This window comes from Rhinatrema bivittatum, chromosome 4 (genome assembly GCF_901001135.1).
Source record: "Rhinatrema bivittatum chromosome 4, aRhiBiv1.1, whole genome shotgun sequence".
Classification (NCBI taxonomy): Eukaryota; Metazoa; Chordata; class Amphibia; order Gymnophiona; family Rhinatrematidae; genus Rhinatrema; species Rhinatrema bivittatum.
Genome location: NC_042618.1, coordinates 56,018,469 through 56,037,444, shown reverse-complemented (window position 1 = coordinate 56,037,444; position 18,976 = coordinate 56,018,469). Strand labels below are relative to the sequence as shown.

At 41.6% G+C, this 18,976-nt stretch overlaps 1 protein-coding gene across 1 annotated transcript in view; it reads left to right on the top strand.

Annotated features, from left to right (window-relative positions):
• PRKCH (protein kinase C eta) overlaps positions 1-18,976 on the top strand; it is a 246,047-nt gene that overhangs the window by 101,815 nt on the left and 125,256 nt on the right. Inside the window, 3 exon segments of the mRNA XM_029598155.1 lie at positions 12,189-12,339; positions 15,284-15,318; positions 17,025-17,107. Coding sequence (XP_029454015.1) covers positions 12,189-12,339; positions 15,284-15,318; positions 17,025-17,107 — 269 coding nt within the window.

Sequence of the window (18,976 nt, the reverse complement as noted above, 5' to 3'; positions counted from 1 at the left end):
GCATTACATAATGCGTTCTAAATTCTGGTTCTTTGAAGCCACAAATGTTCTGAAAATATCTTTTTCCTGCCCTGGTTCTAAGTTTAGGCTTCTGCCCTTTCGATCCTGTCAGCAGCTTTTTGTTTCCGTTTTTTTTTTTTTAATAAAGCAGTGCATGAGCCTAAGCCGTCTGGCAGCCCGTCCAGGTCAAAAGCACCCCCTGGGAGTTATGACTTATTGGGTAACAGCTCTGGCCTCCGAGAGTCAGGGCCCAAGGGCACGAAGGGAATTAGAAGTGTCTCTGACCATACCAGCCCCTGCTGGGCTTGTCAGAGTGCCTCAGCTTCCAAAGCCGTCCTCCGCAGGTCCAAGCCAGGGGTTAAAGGGCAACAAGATCATAGGGTTTGCCTGGCTTTCAGCTAAAATCAGGCTGAGCTCAGTCCCTCCTTGGTCTCTTGGCTGAGACTGAGCACCTGTACAAAAGCAGAGTTAACAGCCTTGCCCCCCCCCCCCCCTGTTTGGGATCCCACAATATTTTGGACCCTGGCCAAGCCATGAAGATTAAACTTATAAGTTACCAATACAGCATCTGGAAGAGAGCCTCCCTCCTATTTATTAAGTTATTTTCATCTCCCAAAGCTGTGCAGCGTAATATTTTAGGCTTTCCATCTACAAGGAGGGATGTTTTGATCAGCTGGCCTGAGGTGGTACGTCGGTGGTTGAAGTTTTGATAGGTAGCGAACATACACGTTCTAGAGACAATACCGTTCTTTATTTCCAGCTTCAGCCTTAACCTTTTGAAACCGGCGAAAAGAAATGCCGCAGAGTCTTACACTGTGAGAAGAAACAAGACCCAGTGAGATCTGCCTTATGATAAAGTCTTCACGTGACTCTTAGGGCCCTGAGGTGATATCACTCACTTTGCCCTCTCATGTGCTCTTTGCAGTTCTGCTGAATGTATGTATGTAATGTATCTTTCAGTGTACGAGTGGGTTTCTTTTTTTTTTTTTTTTTTGCTGATTGCTACGTGCACAATATCCGCCCTCAGCGTCCTGTCTGCACTTCCTCCCTCGAGCCAGCAAGATGAAAATATAATTTAGCCTCTTGACTGCAGGCACTAACCACATGTTCACAGCAGAGATGGGAGAGTTACAGTCAGCGCTTTCACATTAGCATTGCGCCATTTCATGAACCAAAGTCTCTTGCTGCATGTAGAATTTTTCTTAGGGTCGGATCAAACTTGTTCACCTTTCCAGCTAGTAATTCAACTTGCCGGAGAGCTGGTCTCTTAGATTTCTGAGCCTGTACAGGAAAAGAAGGGCCCTGTTCTTTCAATTATTATTTATATTTTAATTTTTTAAAAATGTGTTGACAAGCAAAGCCAGACGAAGACAAAAGTCTTGTTTTCATCTGAGCCCTGTAGGCGTAGGGAGAGGAATTATCTTACCCAGGGTCAGTTGGAGAATCGGCAGCAGACAAGGAGCCTTGAATTTATGCCTCGGTGGGCTGCTACTGATCTAATGCATGGGCTACATCTGGTCTTGGCTTTCAAGATGTGTTTTAAACCAGGGATGGGCAAAACTATGCTCTGTGGGTCAAACATTGGCCCGTCGACAGATTTTTTCTGGCTGTCCTCCTCTTCAGTTGCCCCATTATCTCTGGCCACTGGTGCCATCAAACAGTGTCATCAACAATGACTTGACATCTTGGGCCTTATTGATATCATCGATCTGGGTGTCAGCGGCCTGCAGGGCAGGAAGAGGAGCAACATCCTAGCCCCACTAGAATCAGCTGTGCGCTCTACCAGTGGACCCCCCGTCCCACTGGCTGGCCAAAAAACAGAGAGGCCCATTCGGCTACCATTGGACCCCATCCCACCATGGTTGAAAAACAGAGAGGCCTGTGTGGCCGCCGGTGGAACCCCATCTCACTGGCGGCTGAAGAAATGAAGCTGAATTCAGCTTGTCTTGGTCGCTTGTGCAGGCGTCATGGTATTAAAAATCTCTCAAGGGTAGCACCTACTCTATGCTGATCTCACAATACATGAGATCAGCATGGAAAAAGTGCTACACCCGCAAATGTTTAGTACTGCGGGGCCTGCAGAGAGGAGGAACAGTAGAGTGGTCTTCTGGTTTGATGGATCGGCTCCTCCCCAACAGGCACGTGACGTCAGTGATAGTGGCAGCAGCAACAGAGAAATGAGAGAGAGGCTCTGAGGGGAGTGTGTGTATATGAATGGGTATATATGTATGTGTGTGTGTGTGTATGTGTGAGAGAATGAATGAATGGGTGCCTGCCTAGGATTCTGGATGTAGGTGAGAGAGAATGAATGGGAGCCTGCCTGAGGTCTGTGTGTGTGTGAGAGAATGAATGGGTGCCTGCCTGCTTGGGGGTCTGTGTGTGTTTGTGAGAATGAATGGGTGCCTGCCTGAGGTCTCTGTGTGGGTGTGAGAATAAATGGGAGCCTGCCTGGCAGTGTATGTGTGTGTGTGGGTGGGGGGGGGGGGGTTTGAGAGAGCCAGTGAGAATGGATGCATATGTGTGTGTTTGTGAGGGAGCTAGTGAGAATGAGTGGATATATGTGTGTATCTGTCAGGGAGCCAATGAGAGTATTGTGTGTGGGGGTGAGAAAGAGAGAGAGCATGTGTGTATTGGTGAAAGAGAGCATGTGAATATGGATGGAGAGAAAGAGAGCACATGTGTGTGTTCAGCAACCCCCTCTTCCTCTCTGCCTGGTAATCCATGACAATCTCAGGCCTTCAGGAAATCAAACGTTTCCAGGTATGGAAAGTGGGGAATTTTTAAAAATCCTTACTAATTTTAATTATTGGGAATTATTTGATGTGGCTGTTTTGAAATATTTTATGGTTATTTGGAACATTTTTACATGGGTTTTTAACTATTTGGTGTTCTATTTAATTGTGTTGAATTACTCTTTTATTGGTATGGTTGCTACTTTGGTTCTCTCACTATGGAGTATACTTGCAACTAAAACTGCTCCCTACCTCACCCCCACCCCCACCCCTGCTCACAGAGTTCTAAGTGGGGATTGCCCCGGCTATGATGAGCACCAGTAATGTGGCCCTGACTAAAAAAAAATGTTGCCCACCCCAGTTTTAAAGAGTCTTCAAACCTAATGTAAACTCTTATCTTTTGCAGCTGTACTTTTTAGTTTTTGGATATTTTTTCATTTTATCAAAGTCTCCCTTTTGAAAATTAAATGCTACAGCAGGATATTTCCTTAATGCCCTCCTTCCAGCTATTAAATCAATTTTGGTCACGCGATGATCATTGTTGCCAAGCAGTTCCAGTACCGTTATCTCTTGCAACAAAACCTGCATTTCACTAAGAATTAGATCTAAAATGGCTTCTCCTGCTCATCTTGTTCCTGGATCCTTGCACCGACAAGAGGATCAGGCGGTAGAATGTGTTAAACACTTAAAGGTATTCAGTATTGTGTGAATGCGACGGAATTTAAACTTCTCAACTAAAAGTTCAGGAAAAACAGATTCTACAACAGTCCCTGAAGCAGCTTGTTGCGAAACGTACGTCGGACTGGACTGCATAAGTAACTCCTGGACCCGAAGTATGGTAACGCCATCTTCACGGATAAAAACATCCTCCTGAACAGTTTGATCTTTAAAGCGCGGCAGCGCTACCGACAAGTAAGGGAAGTACCGTCTCACATTTATTTTATAATATAAAAAATTAAGAAAAATACAAAGGAAAACTCATTGGTTAAAAATAAAAATAGGACTTGAATGGGACCGTTGATTAAATGTGACCCGATGCGGTTTAGATTCAGGCTTACTGCTTACAAACCGTGGGTGTTATGATGGTCCCACAGATATGAAATAAATAAATAATTGCACAAGAAAAGAAAAAGATTGTAATTTGCAACGTATTGGTTTTGAGATAGTGTGGTTCGTTGCACTTCGATAATTAACTGTTTATACTATAGTGGGGTTACTGAAATCTCCCATTATTAATTACTGTGCTGCCAAAATTGTTAGCTTCCCTAATTTCTGTTAGCATTTCATGACCCATCTGTTTATTCTGGCCAGCTGGATAATAGTATACCCTCACTGTTATACTTTTCCCCGTTATACTTGGAATTTCTATCCCTAAAGATTCCATAATGGATTTAAAGATGAATTTTCAAAAAGTTGCGTGCATGCACAAAACATATTCATGTGAACGTTCTTTTATAAACCTCAAACATACACGTGTAGTGGTGCATGAATAAATATGCTCATATAAAAAAAAAAGACCAGACCAAGGTTGTTTCAGGGCGAGGCCAACATTTACGTGTATAAGTTGCTATTTTATAACCTGCCACAGCAATGTGTGAGTGGATGTTACCTGCATATATTCACACCTGCTAATTATAAAATTCTTTATAGCCGAATACTGACTGGGTGAGGGTTAGGATAAACTGGGGGGAGTTCAGGCTGAAGAACCAGGGGGGCCTTGAGGACCTAGAGACAGACTGGGCAAACTGATTGACTAGTTGGTTAAACTGGTCATTGCCTTCGTGCGCGCATGTTACAAAATGTGATGACTTGCTTGCGTAAATGCCGACCAATGCTAAGGAAAATACGCGAGTTAAGCCTGCGCATGTAAATGATTAAAATTAGTTGCACAAATACTTGCGTATATTTATTTATTTATTTATTTATTTAAAAAATTTTATATACCGACATTCATCCAGGATATCATATCGGTTCACAGTGTAACGCAAACATACGCCATGCATGGCGCTTTACATTGAACAAATAAAACATGTTAACAAGGGAATAAAGGGGTAAGAGAACATGGGATAAATAGTATAGGAGATTTGTGCTGCTTACCTGGATAAATTTTGACTTCTCCAGGTAAGTAGTGGCTTCCTACCACTTATCCAGATAGGTCTCAAAAATTGCTATTTATGCGGCTAAGTAATATAGCCAGATTTGTGATAAAACGCTGCTTATCAACTATGTTGAAAATACATCCCTGGTATCTTTAAGATATGGGTTAATTTAAACCTTATTTTGCAAAATCCATGCAATTACACATATGCGCCCATCTACATGCATTCATTCTAGTCTCCTACAGGATTTTTATCCTGTTTGATTGTATGCCAACCCTAACATACAGGGCCATCCCCTTGCCACCAAGATGATTTATCTATCATTGTGATATAATTTGTACCTTAGTACACTGCTATCCCAGTGGTTTTCCTCCTGCCACCATGTTTCAGTGATGCCAATTACGTCTACCTCTTCGTTCAGTGCTATACATTCTAATTCTCTCATCTTACTTTTATAGACTTTTGGCATTTGCATACAGACAATGCTAGGTGTGCGTTTTATTTATATATGGGCAAACAAAATGTAAATCTTTCAGAAGATATTCCCTGTTGGCATACCTATGCCACAGATGGTTGTATTACGCTAGAGGTCATTTCTGAACTAAAAAATCATTTTTACATTAACCTCCTTAATAAGTGAGTGCAGATGACCCAAAAGGTTCTCTTTAACAAGGGCATGCTGCCAAATAGCTCCTGAACCACTGTTGCTTTCTGTTTCAGAGATCTTGGCTACATACAACCACTCCACTGGTTCTTCTGGTTTTCTGCTGTATTAAAAGCCAAAAGCAGGGGGTGGAGTACATTTTAGTGGAAGTAACAATGGAAGAGTAATAGCCAAATTGGATGTCTTAAGAATAAAAATTAATAGCAGCATTTTCTTTGTTTTATATGGTAATAAACACAGTTTTGTAACTGTGAAAATAAAAACAATTGTTGTTGATACTGGAATGTATTCAAAAGCCTTTAGGCCACGAACTTTAAGAGCTGATCTACTAAACATCTCATTACACAGTTTGATAAGACTGAAGTTTGGGTTATCTGCTACTATTTACACACACGCACACATACATGCCTTTACCCCTTGTAATATAGTAATATAGTAACACAGTAGATGACAGCATAAAAAGACCAACTAACCCATCCAGTTTGCCAGTCATGGAAGCTTGACATTGCTGCTTATCCAAACCGATTTTAGTTATCGTCCTCTTTGGTTCTCCACCATACCAGCCGCCAAAACCAGTGAGGTCATTACATAAACATCTGGCTCTCTAGGTCCTTGTGGCCATACTAGACAATATCCAGCCATCACCATTCTGCTGACACTAACTCAGTTGGTTTCTGGGGAGTTGTAGCCCGCTGGTATCAGCCTGACTGCTCATGACCTGCAGTGTTACTGGCTTATACTTTCTTTATCCCCTCCTTGTTTTTTCCATATCGCTTTACTGGACAGTGTCTGACCATCATCAACCTGGCCATCTGAATCAGACCAAAATCGATATAGCCCAGCATTCTGTCTGCGACAGTGGCCAGTCCAGGTCACAGATACCTGGCAGATCCCATAAAGTAGATCTAATGCCTTTTATGTACTCATTGGACCGGGTGTGTGCACTGTGCATTTGCATGGGGCAGCATCCTTGGGAGGGCGGCGGCAGCAGGAGAGGCCATGGGGCTGCCAGTGGAACTTAAACCTCTGGCGGCCAAAATGAAGAGAGGCCGTGGCAAGTTTCCGCCTTTAGGTGTGCGCATGCACACAGCTTTCTGGCTCCTGCCTCCTCCCCCCCTTTGTGGAAAGGTCAGCGGTGGGGCTGAAAAAAGAAAAGCCCGTGGGACCGTGGTGGAGCTCATCCCACCACGGCCCGAAGTGAAAAGGACAGAGGAGGCCGCGGTGGAGCTTATCCCACTGTGGCCTGGAGAAAGGAAGCTGCACATGTGTGTAGTTGTGTGTGTGTGTGTGTGAGTGTGAACCTGTGTGTGTGTGTGTGTGTGTGTGAAAGCTTGTGTGTGTCTGTGTCTATGAGAGCTTTGTATGTGTCTGAGCTTGTGTGCACGTATGTGTTTTTGTATCTGTGTGAAAGCTTGATTGTACGTTTGTGTCAGAGCTTGTGTTTGTATGTGTGTGTGAGAACCTGTGTGCGCGTCTGTGTGAGGGCCTGTATGCAAGTGCCTGTGTGTGTGCGCGCGCCTGTGACAGCCTATGTATCACATATAGGTTCTCAGGCATGCTCACACACACACACACACATAATGTGTCTGTGAGGGAAAGAGAGCAAGTGTGTGTGAGAGCATAGGCATGTATGTAAGAGATGGAGTGTGTGAGAGAGTGAATGTGTATGTGTGTGAAAATAAAGTTTGTGTGGCCCTACTTCCTCAATCCACAACAATCTCAAGGTGACTGGAAATCAAAAAATCCCAGGTATGGAGAGCAGGAGATTTTTTTAATCCTTATTAGTTTTAATTATTGGGTGTAATTTGATGTTTCTACTGTTTTGAAATATTTTGTTTTTTTGGGAAATATTAGAACATTTTAATTACTGGATTTTTTAATTCATCAAATGTTTTGAAACATTTTATTGGTATTTGGGAAATTTTGGATATCCTATTTAACTGGTTTGAAATATTTATTCTTTTTATGACTATGATTTTACTATTATGAATGTTTTATATTTCTTGATGTTGTTTTTTAATGTTTTATGAAGAATGGTAATGTTTATGTTTTTCCATTGTTGCTCTGCATATAGCAGCTGGCTTGTTGTGGGTTCCAGTTCAATAGTTCTTAGCATGTTTCTATTTATACTTTCTGGTCTATTTATTCTATATTTAGTCAGGGTCTGACTATGTTCTCTATGTGTGACTGATATGAGATATTCTGCTACCATATAATTTAGCTGTAGTGATCTACAGCAGTCTGAATTGTTCTGTTTTCCTAACAGGAAGTGTGTTGATGTTCTCGGGCCTGGTGTAATATGTGCAGTGTTACCTTTTCATAGTTCAGGTTGTTACTGTTTGAGTGCTAGCAGTTAGGGTTATTTTGGTATGGGAGGTTTACTGTATTGTAATGGTAATTCCGTTTATTCATGGCTTTCTGAGGGCCTAGCCCACACCCAGCACACATTACAAAAAATTTAATTCCATAGGAGTTCCAAGTGTCTTTTTTGCAGGATTTTCTGGTTGGCACCATAGCAGTGCATGTAAATATAATATGGATGTTGTAAGTGATATTTTGCCTCAGAAGACTGTACTTTTGAATGGTCTTTTTTCATGTAAAATCTGTTATAAATGCATAATTGAATTGTATGTGTGCATCTGTAGAGGGTGTGTGTGTGTGTGTGTGTATATGTATGTGTGTGTGCAAGGCTGTAAAGTTTGCTTAGGGTACCTAATACTCTTCCCTTGATCATGGGTTCCATTTGGGAGATGACAGTTTTTAAAAATATAGATTCTTGGAGGGAGCTGGCCTTTTTTTGATGGGTGTGGGACAGAAACTGAATGGGGGGGGGGGGGCAGCACAGTAACTGTTCACACAGGGCAGCAAAAAAGCTAGCACCGGCCCTGCTTCCAGGGATAGCAATAGCTATCTTTAGTCTACCTGGCTAATAATGTGTTATGGACTTTTCCTCCAGGACCCTGTCCAAACCCCTTTTAAACCCCGCTGTGCTAGTCGCCTTGATCACATCCTCTGGCAATGGATTCCACAGCTTGACAGTGCGCTGACTGGAAAAGTACTTTCCACAATCTGTTTTGAATCTGCTGGCTAGTTTCATGGGGTACCGCCTTGTTTTAATAGTGATGTGAATAACCGCCCTTTATATCAGGGGTGCTGGCTGGGCAGGGCCTGTAGGACTGGTTTGAGCACCCCTGCTTTATGTTACTCATTCCACCCCACTCACGATTACCAATCGGGTTGATTTCTGGTACTGACCGGACTACCCCATGACCTGCTGTGCCGCTAGGTTTAATCGACCTCTTAACCCTTTTCCTGCCACTTTCCCTCCTATCTGACCCAAGCATATCCAGATTCCATAGGTAAAGCTAGGCCATGCTGTACGAATTTCTGCCTATCTCAATGACTAAGAAACCCTTGATGAAGGCAACTACTCGTGCCGAAGCATTGCAATGTTGTGCATCTTTCAAAACCAGCAGGTGTTAATGATAACGTGCAGAGCATTGTGGACAGAATTTGCTGTCCTTTAGATGACCTCTTTGAGAGCAGGAACCCTCTGAGCACCCTCCTTAATTGATCTGGAGACCTGTAACCCTTTGGAAACGTCTTCCCTACTTATTGGTGACCCTAGTCAGGGTTACGTAGCTTCCTCCATGAAACTTCATAGCATATGATCCCTTGTACATGAATTTCCTTTCCTATGCAAGCCCATAAACCTGTTAATCTCATAGCTATGGCTACTTCAAAGTTATGGTCTCTTGAAATTAGCTCCAGTAATGTAACAGATTGCGTGAAGTTTCTGTGGTTGAGATATGTCCGTTTGAGTTGGTTTCAGCTGATGCACTTGCTTGATGATGTCATAAGTGTCATTGTCATAGCTGTTATGTAAGATGTCCATTTTCTTCACAGGAAAAAAATATTTATTTCCCATTCATCCATTCTTGTACAGCAAAAATGTGCTCATTCCTAGAAAAAAAAAGGAAACTCTGGACAGAATTTACATATGAAGAAATATATTAAACTAAATTTCTGGAAGATACAGTAGATAAGACATTTTTGCACCTTTTGAGATTAACTTTATAAAAAAAAAAAAAAAAGAGGAATTGTGTGTTTTTAGATACATGGTTTAGCTGTTTATTGATTTATTTATTTATTTATGTAAAGGTATACTGCAGTCTACAAAAATTTATCTGATGTGGTTTACAATATAATAACATTCAAAGTTAAAACATAATTCACACTCGCACCCAAACAGTGAATAGACAGTTTTGCTTGAACAACAAGTTGGCGAGGTATCCAACATAGGACACTGATTCTAATACAACCCAGAGCAGAGCCAGAGCGCAGTCAGGCAGCAGAAACGGAGGGCCACCCACAGAGGGTGGAATTAGGTATTACAGGCCTGATTATACAGAAAGATGGTAACTTTAAAACAAGCGCATGGGCTCCCATACATGTACATATGGGCGCATGAGCGAACATAACACTGGAATTTTAAATCATGTGCACATTTACACGGCTCTGATTTAAAATACGACCACCCCGCATATGTGTGCTCCTAATTTGAAGCGGTTACTCAAGCAAATGTATTTCACATATCTTCCTTAGGACTTTGTTGGCTTTAACATGCACAGGGAAGGGAATTTTAAAAGATGCTTGCGTGAAGGCCATTCCCAGTTTTACCCATTGGTCCATCAGGTTGCCCAGCCCGTCTCAAGGTCATTCATATTCCTCTGCTTCTTCAGCCTGCACTCTCCTCAGTTGACTCAGCCCCTTCACCCAATTAATTTAGACCTAAACAGAGATTTATGAAGATTACACTTCATCAGGAGCAGACGAAAACGTACATGGCTAACAGCCCACTGCGGTGGCCAGTTTTAAAATACGGAGTTATGTGCATTACTGTTGGCCCTGCCCTGGGTCGCCCATGCCCTGTCCCTTTATTTTTTGTTCAAGTGCCTGCATATGTGCACATAATTTGCAGCTTTTAAAATAATGCGGCCCATATATGCGCATATCTGGGCCTCTTAGCACGAGCAGCGCTTTTTCAAATTCGCCCCAAAGATTTTTAAGCTGCTTTTAAAGTCCTTTTGCTCAGTAATCGTATGCAATGTTTCAGGGATTACATTCCAAAGTCTTGGCCCGGCAATTGAGAAAGTACAATTTCTTGTAATTGCCAGCCTAGCTATTTTCAAAACAGGGACTTCCAACAAATTCTTGTCAGAAGAACGCAATTGCCTAATAGGTTTCTATAAGCACAATGATGAGTTTAACCATACTGGGGAATCCTTAGGCAATAAATTGAATACCATTTAGTATCTTACACTTTGTGCGATAGCTAATGGGGAGCCAACGTAAGCAAGAAAGCATAGGAGTTAGGTGGTCTCTTAATCGGGAGTTGGCTAGAATGTGAGCAGTGACATTTTGGACCATCTGTAGTGCATGGATTACACATGCAGGTAAACCTACACATCATGAATTACAATAATCGAAATTATTTAGCATTAATGTCTCTTGCTTCCAACAAAGGTTTTAGGCATTTTAGTAGGTGAAATTTATAGAAAGAAACTTTTACAACGTTTGATGTATGGTGTTGCATGGGAAGAGTGGAATCAAGTATTATACTCAGATTCCATGCAGTGCCATTCAAAGTGCAAAGAAGTTGGAAGTTGGTATGATGGGTTTTTTAGACCAGAGAGGAACATTATTTCAGATTTAGCAAGGCTTTTTAACAGAATTTAAGCAACGTGATACAAAGGCCAGTGTTTCAGTACAGGATGAGTTGTAAAGGATGAAAAATTGTCATCAGTATAAATTTTATAATTCATGCCAAGACAGGCAAAATGTTGACAGAGGAGAGAAATGTAGATGTTGAACAGTGTGGCAGAGAGGGCTGAACCTTGCGGGACACCAGAGGACACTGCATTCCAGTCCACATAATATGGATTAATTCTTATTTGCTGCATTCAATTGGATAAGTATAATGAGAACCAGTATAATACTGTTCCAGATATACCAGTAAGTTGGTGTAAAACAACAGATTCTCTGCTAGTGAGGTTAAAGAGGATATGGGCTGAAAGTTGGCCAAATCTACTGGTTCGGATGGTTTCTTGGGAATAGGATTGACTAAGGCACGCTTAAGTGAGTTGACAATATGTCAGAGGAAAGGGATAGAGTTACAACGTTTGCAATGTATTGAGCAATATTGTCTTCAGCCAATTTGAGTAGAGATGTACGACAATTATTCAGTGGAATCTTCAGAGGAAGATTTAATTTTTTGTCAAAATTTGATTGATTGTTTTACCCTTTACTGTGTAGAAGGAGTCCCAAGAATAGTTCGGTGAAATATTTACTTTGAGCATTTGGAGGTCAGAAAAATCCATAGAAATGGTTGGTCATCAACTTATTACAGTAATCTTGTTTTACATGACTTATGTTATGTTTTATGATTATTAAAGATATAACTATATTAAATAGTACTGCAGTGTTGCCATCCACAGATAGGATTTTTTCAGAGTAGTAGCATTTTTTTTTTTTTTGTATCATTCCATGAAGGCCTTTTTTTTTTAAGGTGAAATAGGGTTTTTTCCCTAATGACATTCTGTTGCCCACTCCTGGGTATGTACCACAACCCAAAGAAAAGAATAAGGCAGCGAATTATTGTTATTTATTGAGCTGATTTTCTGTCTCAAACAGAAACTCTACCAGATGGAAGACTGTTTAAACATTTTACTCGGAAACGCCAGAGGGCAATGCGGCGGCGAGTTCATCAAGTCAATGGGCACAAGTTCATGGCAACGTTCCTGCGACAGCCCACCTACTGCTCCCATTGCAAGGAGTTTATCTGGTAAGGCAGTTTCGTTTGCTGGAGACAATCCTGGCACTAGGTGCAATAACGGGATGCTTGGTTTCTGTAAGCGAAGAGAAATGAATTGGAAAGATTAAGATGAAAAGAAGTCAAGTAAAAAATGAGTATCTATGTCTGTCTATATTTTCTTTTCAAAAATGAATGGCACAGCATATGCAGATTCAGGGTATTGTAAACCAATTCATGAACTTAATATGACTGACTAGACAGAACAAAAGATATGCCTTAGTGATATAGTTTGCCATGCTGAAATAAAGTAGTGTAGTGTGGTTGTCATGTTAGTCCACTTGAATTCATGGAAATAAATGTTAAACACAAAAAATAATAAGGTGTTACCTTTTTTTGGACTAAAAATACACTATCTTGACTAAGTTTCGGGAGTTGTCGTTTCTTTCTTCAGGTATGAAAATGGTACGAAGAAGGGAGTGTCAACTCCTGAAAACTAATCAAGAGATGTGTTAAGTTAGTCCAATAAAAAGGTATCACCAGTGCTGAAATGAAACACTGGTCAGTGGCCTTGTCACCAGTGAATTTTATCATTAGCTTATTTGCTCACTACTGACATCCTCTACCTTCTGCTTTTGCTGCCTTTTTTTTTTTTTTTTTTTAAGTTTATGAAAACAAAGGTATTTGCATTTTTTGCTAGACATTTTTGCTGTGACACCGATAGTTTAATCTAAAATATTAATAAAGGACTGTCACAGTGACTATCCTGCTTACTCCAGATCTTTCACCAAGAAGGATAATAGACCTCTGGATTAAATTGAATATACTGCAGGTCAGTTAGAACCCAGCACTCTCATCACAACATTGTAGGCCAGCAGGCTTGTGCTAGATTCTGTGACATTATGTGCTCTGTACATCTTAGTCTGCACCAAAGTCTATAAAACTTCAACCCTAATTAATTGTTTTCTATAAGTACTACAGTAGAACACAGGACAACGGCACAGACTCTCCTGGAGGGCCTTAAATAAGACAGGTTTTTAGAATATCCCTAATAAATTTTCATAATTTAGATTTGCAAACAATTGAGAGAGATTTGGATGAACACTATCGTGCACATATTTATTTAAAATAATTTATTAATCGCCTAACTGATGATAAAAAAAAATGTTTCTAAGCGATGTACAACATGAAACAAAACAAAATCAGCACAAATCTTATTCAGTTCCATAACTATTCTCCCAATAAAAGGATCCCTCCTCAGAAATATTACACAGAAAACCGTTTAAACTAAATAACTCAACCTTCAGAAACATTACTTATGAACCAGGTTTTTAGCAGTTTACGAAATCTGAAAAGATCTTTCTCTTCCCTTAAATTATTGGAAGATCATTCCATCCCTTTGGAATGGTGGAAGAGAAAGATCTACTCCTTAAACATGCATGGCGAAAGGTCTTAACTGCTAGAACTGGCAAAAAATATTTATTGGCTGACCATAAATTTCTACTGGTTTCATATCACTGCAAAAAATGTTTCAATTGCTTTGAAACAACCCCTCACATGACTTTAAATGCCAATGTTAGGTTTCTTGAATTTACATCTCACTCTGTCTGGGAGCCAATGCAGTCCTAAAAGTAATGGACCCGCAGACGTTCTCCTAGGGCTTCCAGTCACTAACCTTGCTGTCGTATTTTGAATCAATTGCATCTTTCCACATTAATTGTGCTGGAAGTCCCAAAAACAATGCATTGCAATAGTTGATATGTGAAAGTACCAAGGCATATGCCACAGATTTTAAAGCAGGCAGATCCAGGTAGGATCTGATATATCTCAACATTTTCACTTTGTAATAAGTTTTTTCGCTACCTGCGAAATCCGCTTTTCCATGATTATAGTCGCATCAATCATGGCTCCCAGCGATCTTATCTCTTTTTGGAATCAAATCAACATCCTTCATTTTAAAGATTTATCAAAATCTCTGTTCCCCAAATATGGCACCTCAGTTTTGGTGGAATTTAGTACCAGATTACTTGCTTTTTAACCATTAACTGGTCAGGTTTTCAGAATATCCCTAATGAATGTGCATAATACATATTTGCATACAGTTGAGGCAGAGTGAATACTAATCTAGCTCATGCAAATTCATTTGCCCATCCCAATTTAAGAGGAAAGCTTCTAAAGCAATAATATTCATTTCCAGACCTTGAGGGCCAGGATTTCAGGATATCCCGAATTACTATGATTGAAATAGATTTGCATGCACACTGCCTCAAATGTCTGCAGATCTGTCTCATGCATATTCATTAGGGATATCCTGAAAACCTGACTCATTTGCAGACCTTGAGGACTGGAAGAGAATACCAATGTTGTAAGGCTTCTTCCGTCCCAATCTATGTCTGGATTACCTTGAAGATTAACCGGCTGCTCTGGGGTTGTGCTGCCTGCCACTTTTGACTTCTGTGCTCTGCTGACTTTTTAGGATGGAGGATTATGAAAGTTCTTCTCTTTTTTGCATCTGGGTTGAAGATATGGTCCCTCTAGCAGAAGAGATTGTCTTCCTTAGGAGGCCTTACTTGTCAGTCTTACAATGAGAACTCCCAATGGAATCAGTACGCAGTTCTGTTGTTCAGCATATGTGTAAAGGCAAACACACTTTTTTTTTTTTTAATGTGCAAATTAGTTCTTCAAACCCACAAGAATTTTCTAGATTTGTCAAAGTAATTCAGCAAAGTTTTCAAAAAAATTCAGTGCAGAGTCCTTAAATTGTTGAATCTGCATTGGAGGTTGAGTAGATTCATCTGATTGGCAGGGATAGTTTGGATATGGAATCCTAGAATAGGGAAAATCTGGGGAAAATGTAATAATTCTTTGGAACTAGAACCAGTCTGAAGTTTGCCTGGTTTGAGTTTGACCTCCAGTTTTCTGAATATCTCTACATGCGTGTCTGAGTGAATCTCATATCTGCTTCATTTTATAACAGGGGTGTCTTCGGGAAGCAAGGATATCAGTGCCAAGGTAAGGTGACATTCCGAGAGCTGTGGTGCTTTGCTTTCTCTTCTAAGCTCTCTCTTCTAATGGTTAACATTCAGGTTTCCTATACTTTTCGCTTAATCTCAATTTGGAGGTTGGTTACTTCTAATGTTTCTAAAAAATAAGTACCTCTTACACTTCCGAGGCACGAATGAATGTGTTCACTGGGATGTCCTACTCTATAGAAAGAGTTGATGCTGTTGAAGGATCTGAAGGGGAGGAGATATTAAGAGGTTGAGGCCACTAGATATAAATATATACCTATGAGCTTATCATCCTTCAAGCTGAATAATATGAAAACGGAAGCTGGAAGTAATTAACTTCCAAAACTTAGTACCCTTATTTATTTAAATATGAGAACTTCTTTTAAAATCAGTGTCTATATTGATTAAATCTGACAATATTTCCAAAAGTGGATGCATGGAATTGTGACATACAAAAATATTATAGGTTAAGTTAAAGATCTGATTCTGTTGGTGATTGTAAAGTTTGATGTCAGTTGCATCAGATCCTGTAAAATCACTTTCCCTACAGAAAAGTGGGTGTAGTGTTCAGAGACTATAGTAAGGAGAGAACAATAAATATTGTTTTCTAGTAGATTTACTGGTCTGCTCCTTTGAGTCACACCCAAGGCTCCCATATAGGAAGGAAGGCATTGCTTGAGTTCAGATTCACTGCGTACAAATTTTGCTACTGGTGGTTAGAGAGAACATAGTGGTTACAGGGCAGAAACCTGGTAAAAATGGGGTAGGCAAACCCTTTTTGCTTTCACAGCAAAAAGGGTTTGTGATTCTTGAGTGTACCAGGGGCCGGAGGAAGGGGTAATCCCTCTTGCAGTTCTGGTCAGGGGGAATCTCCCGCAGAACTCCAGTCAAGGAACATTCCCTACTTTAATCCCATCCCTTACCAGAGAGCACTCCTCAGCCAGACCCCAGGATTCCTCCTAACAGCGATCCCACAACTCACTCCCTGACCTCAGTACTCTCTCCCACCAGACCCCAGCATTCTCCCCCTCCCTTATTAACTCTGTGGCTTCCTTCCTTCCTGCTCTAGCCTATCTCCCTCATCTTCTGCCATACAGCAATGTTTATTTTTAATATTGACCTCCTCAAGTTTAATCCATGCTTATTTGTCATCTACAGCCCAGAATGAATCAAAATCGAAATTTAGCCAACTGACTCAGATGCACCAGGCTTGCATCCTTCTAACATTTTTTGAACATTGCAGTTCAGATTTTGCCAGCCAATAGAAGATTAAATGTTTTGGTGCAAACTGTCCTAGATCCAAAGGATTTCTTAGGAGATAAACAGGGTTACCAACTGGCTCCATGTTTTTTCAGGACAGGCAACTGAGTTGTTCACATCAGGCCAGAAGTCATTCAGGAGTCCACTTTAATATGGTGAGCTGGGTAAAGCAAGTTTTTTAAATTTGCTTCCAGCTTCATGAGTTGGAATTGATTGCTCGAAGCCAGAGATTGCCACACCTGTCGTGAAGGACCCCCCGGCCAGTCAGGTTTTCAGGATGTCCACAATGAATATGCATGAGATAAATTTGCATGCCCTGCCCCATCTTTATTTCCTTCTGCGGGCTTGTTTGCCAGAGGTTTCTGTGTGGAATGATAGAATGCAATGACTGAATTTTCAATAAAGTGTTAGAACAAATTGTGACCACCTGCCTTTCTTCCCCCCTAGTGTGCACTTGTGTTGTACATAAGCGGTGCCATCAGCTGATCGTTACAGCCTGTACCTGCCTGAATAATAATACAAGTACTAAGGTAAAAATGGTAGTATTTCTTACATATTTCGTTTCCAGAATGTCTTGTTGTTTTGGTAACAGCTTTGTCACGGTAAGGATGTGTAGTCGGGGAATCATGAATTTACTCAGTCTCTCCTTTATTCTGTGTAATGAAATGGTTTTAGAATTCTGGAGACAAAGGGAACAAGCTCATTGGTTAATGGCAATCACATGTGCATAATTAATATCAAATGGGTGCCTCTTATGTCCATCTTATTCATTACATGTCTACGTGCTCCTGTTGTCCTTAGCAGGAGTCCTTCCCACCTGCAGGCACCTTCCCCTATTCCATTGCCCCCTCTCTGCCCAAACCTTTCCTCGTTCCCATCTCCATGTCCTTCATATTATTAACGCAATAGATGATGGCTGACAAAGACCCGATGGCCCATCCAGTCGGTCCATTTGCCAGCCATGGAAGCTCAGCTACTTAAGGGATATTGCTCCTTATCCAAATCAGTTTTTGTTGTCTTCCTCTCTGGTTCTTTACCATCCTAGAAAGATGAGTCTACAAGTTCTGGTACTCAATGCAGCACTCAGTAGATCTCCCACCTCTCCCCGCTGTGCCTTACCACCAATCTAAACAGTAGTTCTGGTGGTGGTGGTGATAGCCCGAAATCTACCTGCCTAGGTCCTGTGGATGGTATCAGACTACCACCAGCCTGCCACCCTCGAGCCGCTTGTTTCCTGGGGAGTTGTAGCCTGTTGGTTCCATCTTAGCCCTCCTGTGGCCAGTGGTTGCTTACAGCTGTGCGAGCTTTTTGAAAAATTGTCCCCTCCAAGTGAACTTCCTTTTTGTTTAAAAAAGGATTGGATAAGTTTTGGAGGAGAAGTCCATTAAGTTGACTTAGAAAATAGCCACTGCTATTACTAGCAACAGTAACATGGAATAGACTTAGTTTTTGGGTACTTGCCATGTTCTTATGTCCTGGATTGGCCACTGTTGAAACAGGATGCTGGGCTTGATGGACTCTTGGTCTGACCCAGTATGGCAGGTTCTTATGTTTGGACCGGCCATTGGCTGGCATAAGGCCTGCAGTCCTTTACGATTCTGAAGAAGGCACTTGTGAGATCATTTAATGACTCATACGACAACGTATTTGGAGAATTCTTGTTTGCCTAATAAAAGGTATCATAGCTTGCAGCGATTCCACGTTTGGTTATGTAAATAAGATTTGAAGTGATTCAGTGCTGAGAGCCTTTATATCCCAAATCCATTAAGCTCCATTACCCCTCTCCCTCAGACCTTTCCCCCTGCACCTACTCACTAGGCTCTTCCCACCAGGCTGTCTTACTCTCTCCAGATTTTCCCATCAATCTCTCTCCAGGATTTCCCCCCTCCAGTCTCTCTCCTGCATCAGTCTCTCTTCAGCCCTCCCCACCAGTCTCACTCTCCCTTCTTAGTCCCTTCCCAACAGTCTCTCTCTCTCTCCACCAGTCTCCCTCCTTCTCCCTCTCTTCCTCATTTCCAGCCTTTCCTTACTAGTCTCTCTCCCCAAATCCCTCTCCTTCCTAGTCTCCGGTCCTCTCTCCCCCCCCCCCCCCCCCCCCAATTCTGTCTCCCTCTTTTCCTTGTCAAGCCTCCTTCCCACCGCTCTGTCTCCTCACTGCTCTCTCTCCCCTCACCCTGAGTGCAGCTGGCGCTATTTTCCCGGCTGCCCTTGATTTCCCATTGATCTAGCCTGTGGGCTCAAGCTGTCGCCGCTGCCTTCTGCCCATGATCTCCTGTCCCACGTAAGCCTTTTGCGCCCTCCTTCGCCGACATCCTAAGCCTGTGCGGGGCTTCTGTCGCAGCTGCTGTTTCCTTCAGGAGCCAGAGCCTCCCTGCTCTTATAGATTTTCTTCCCTGTGG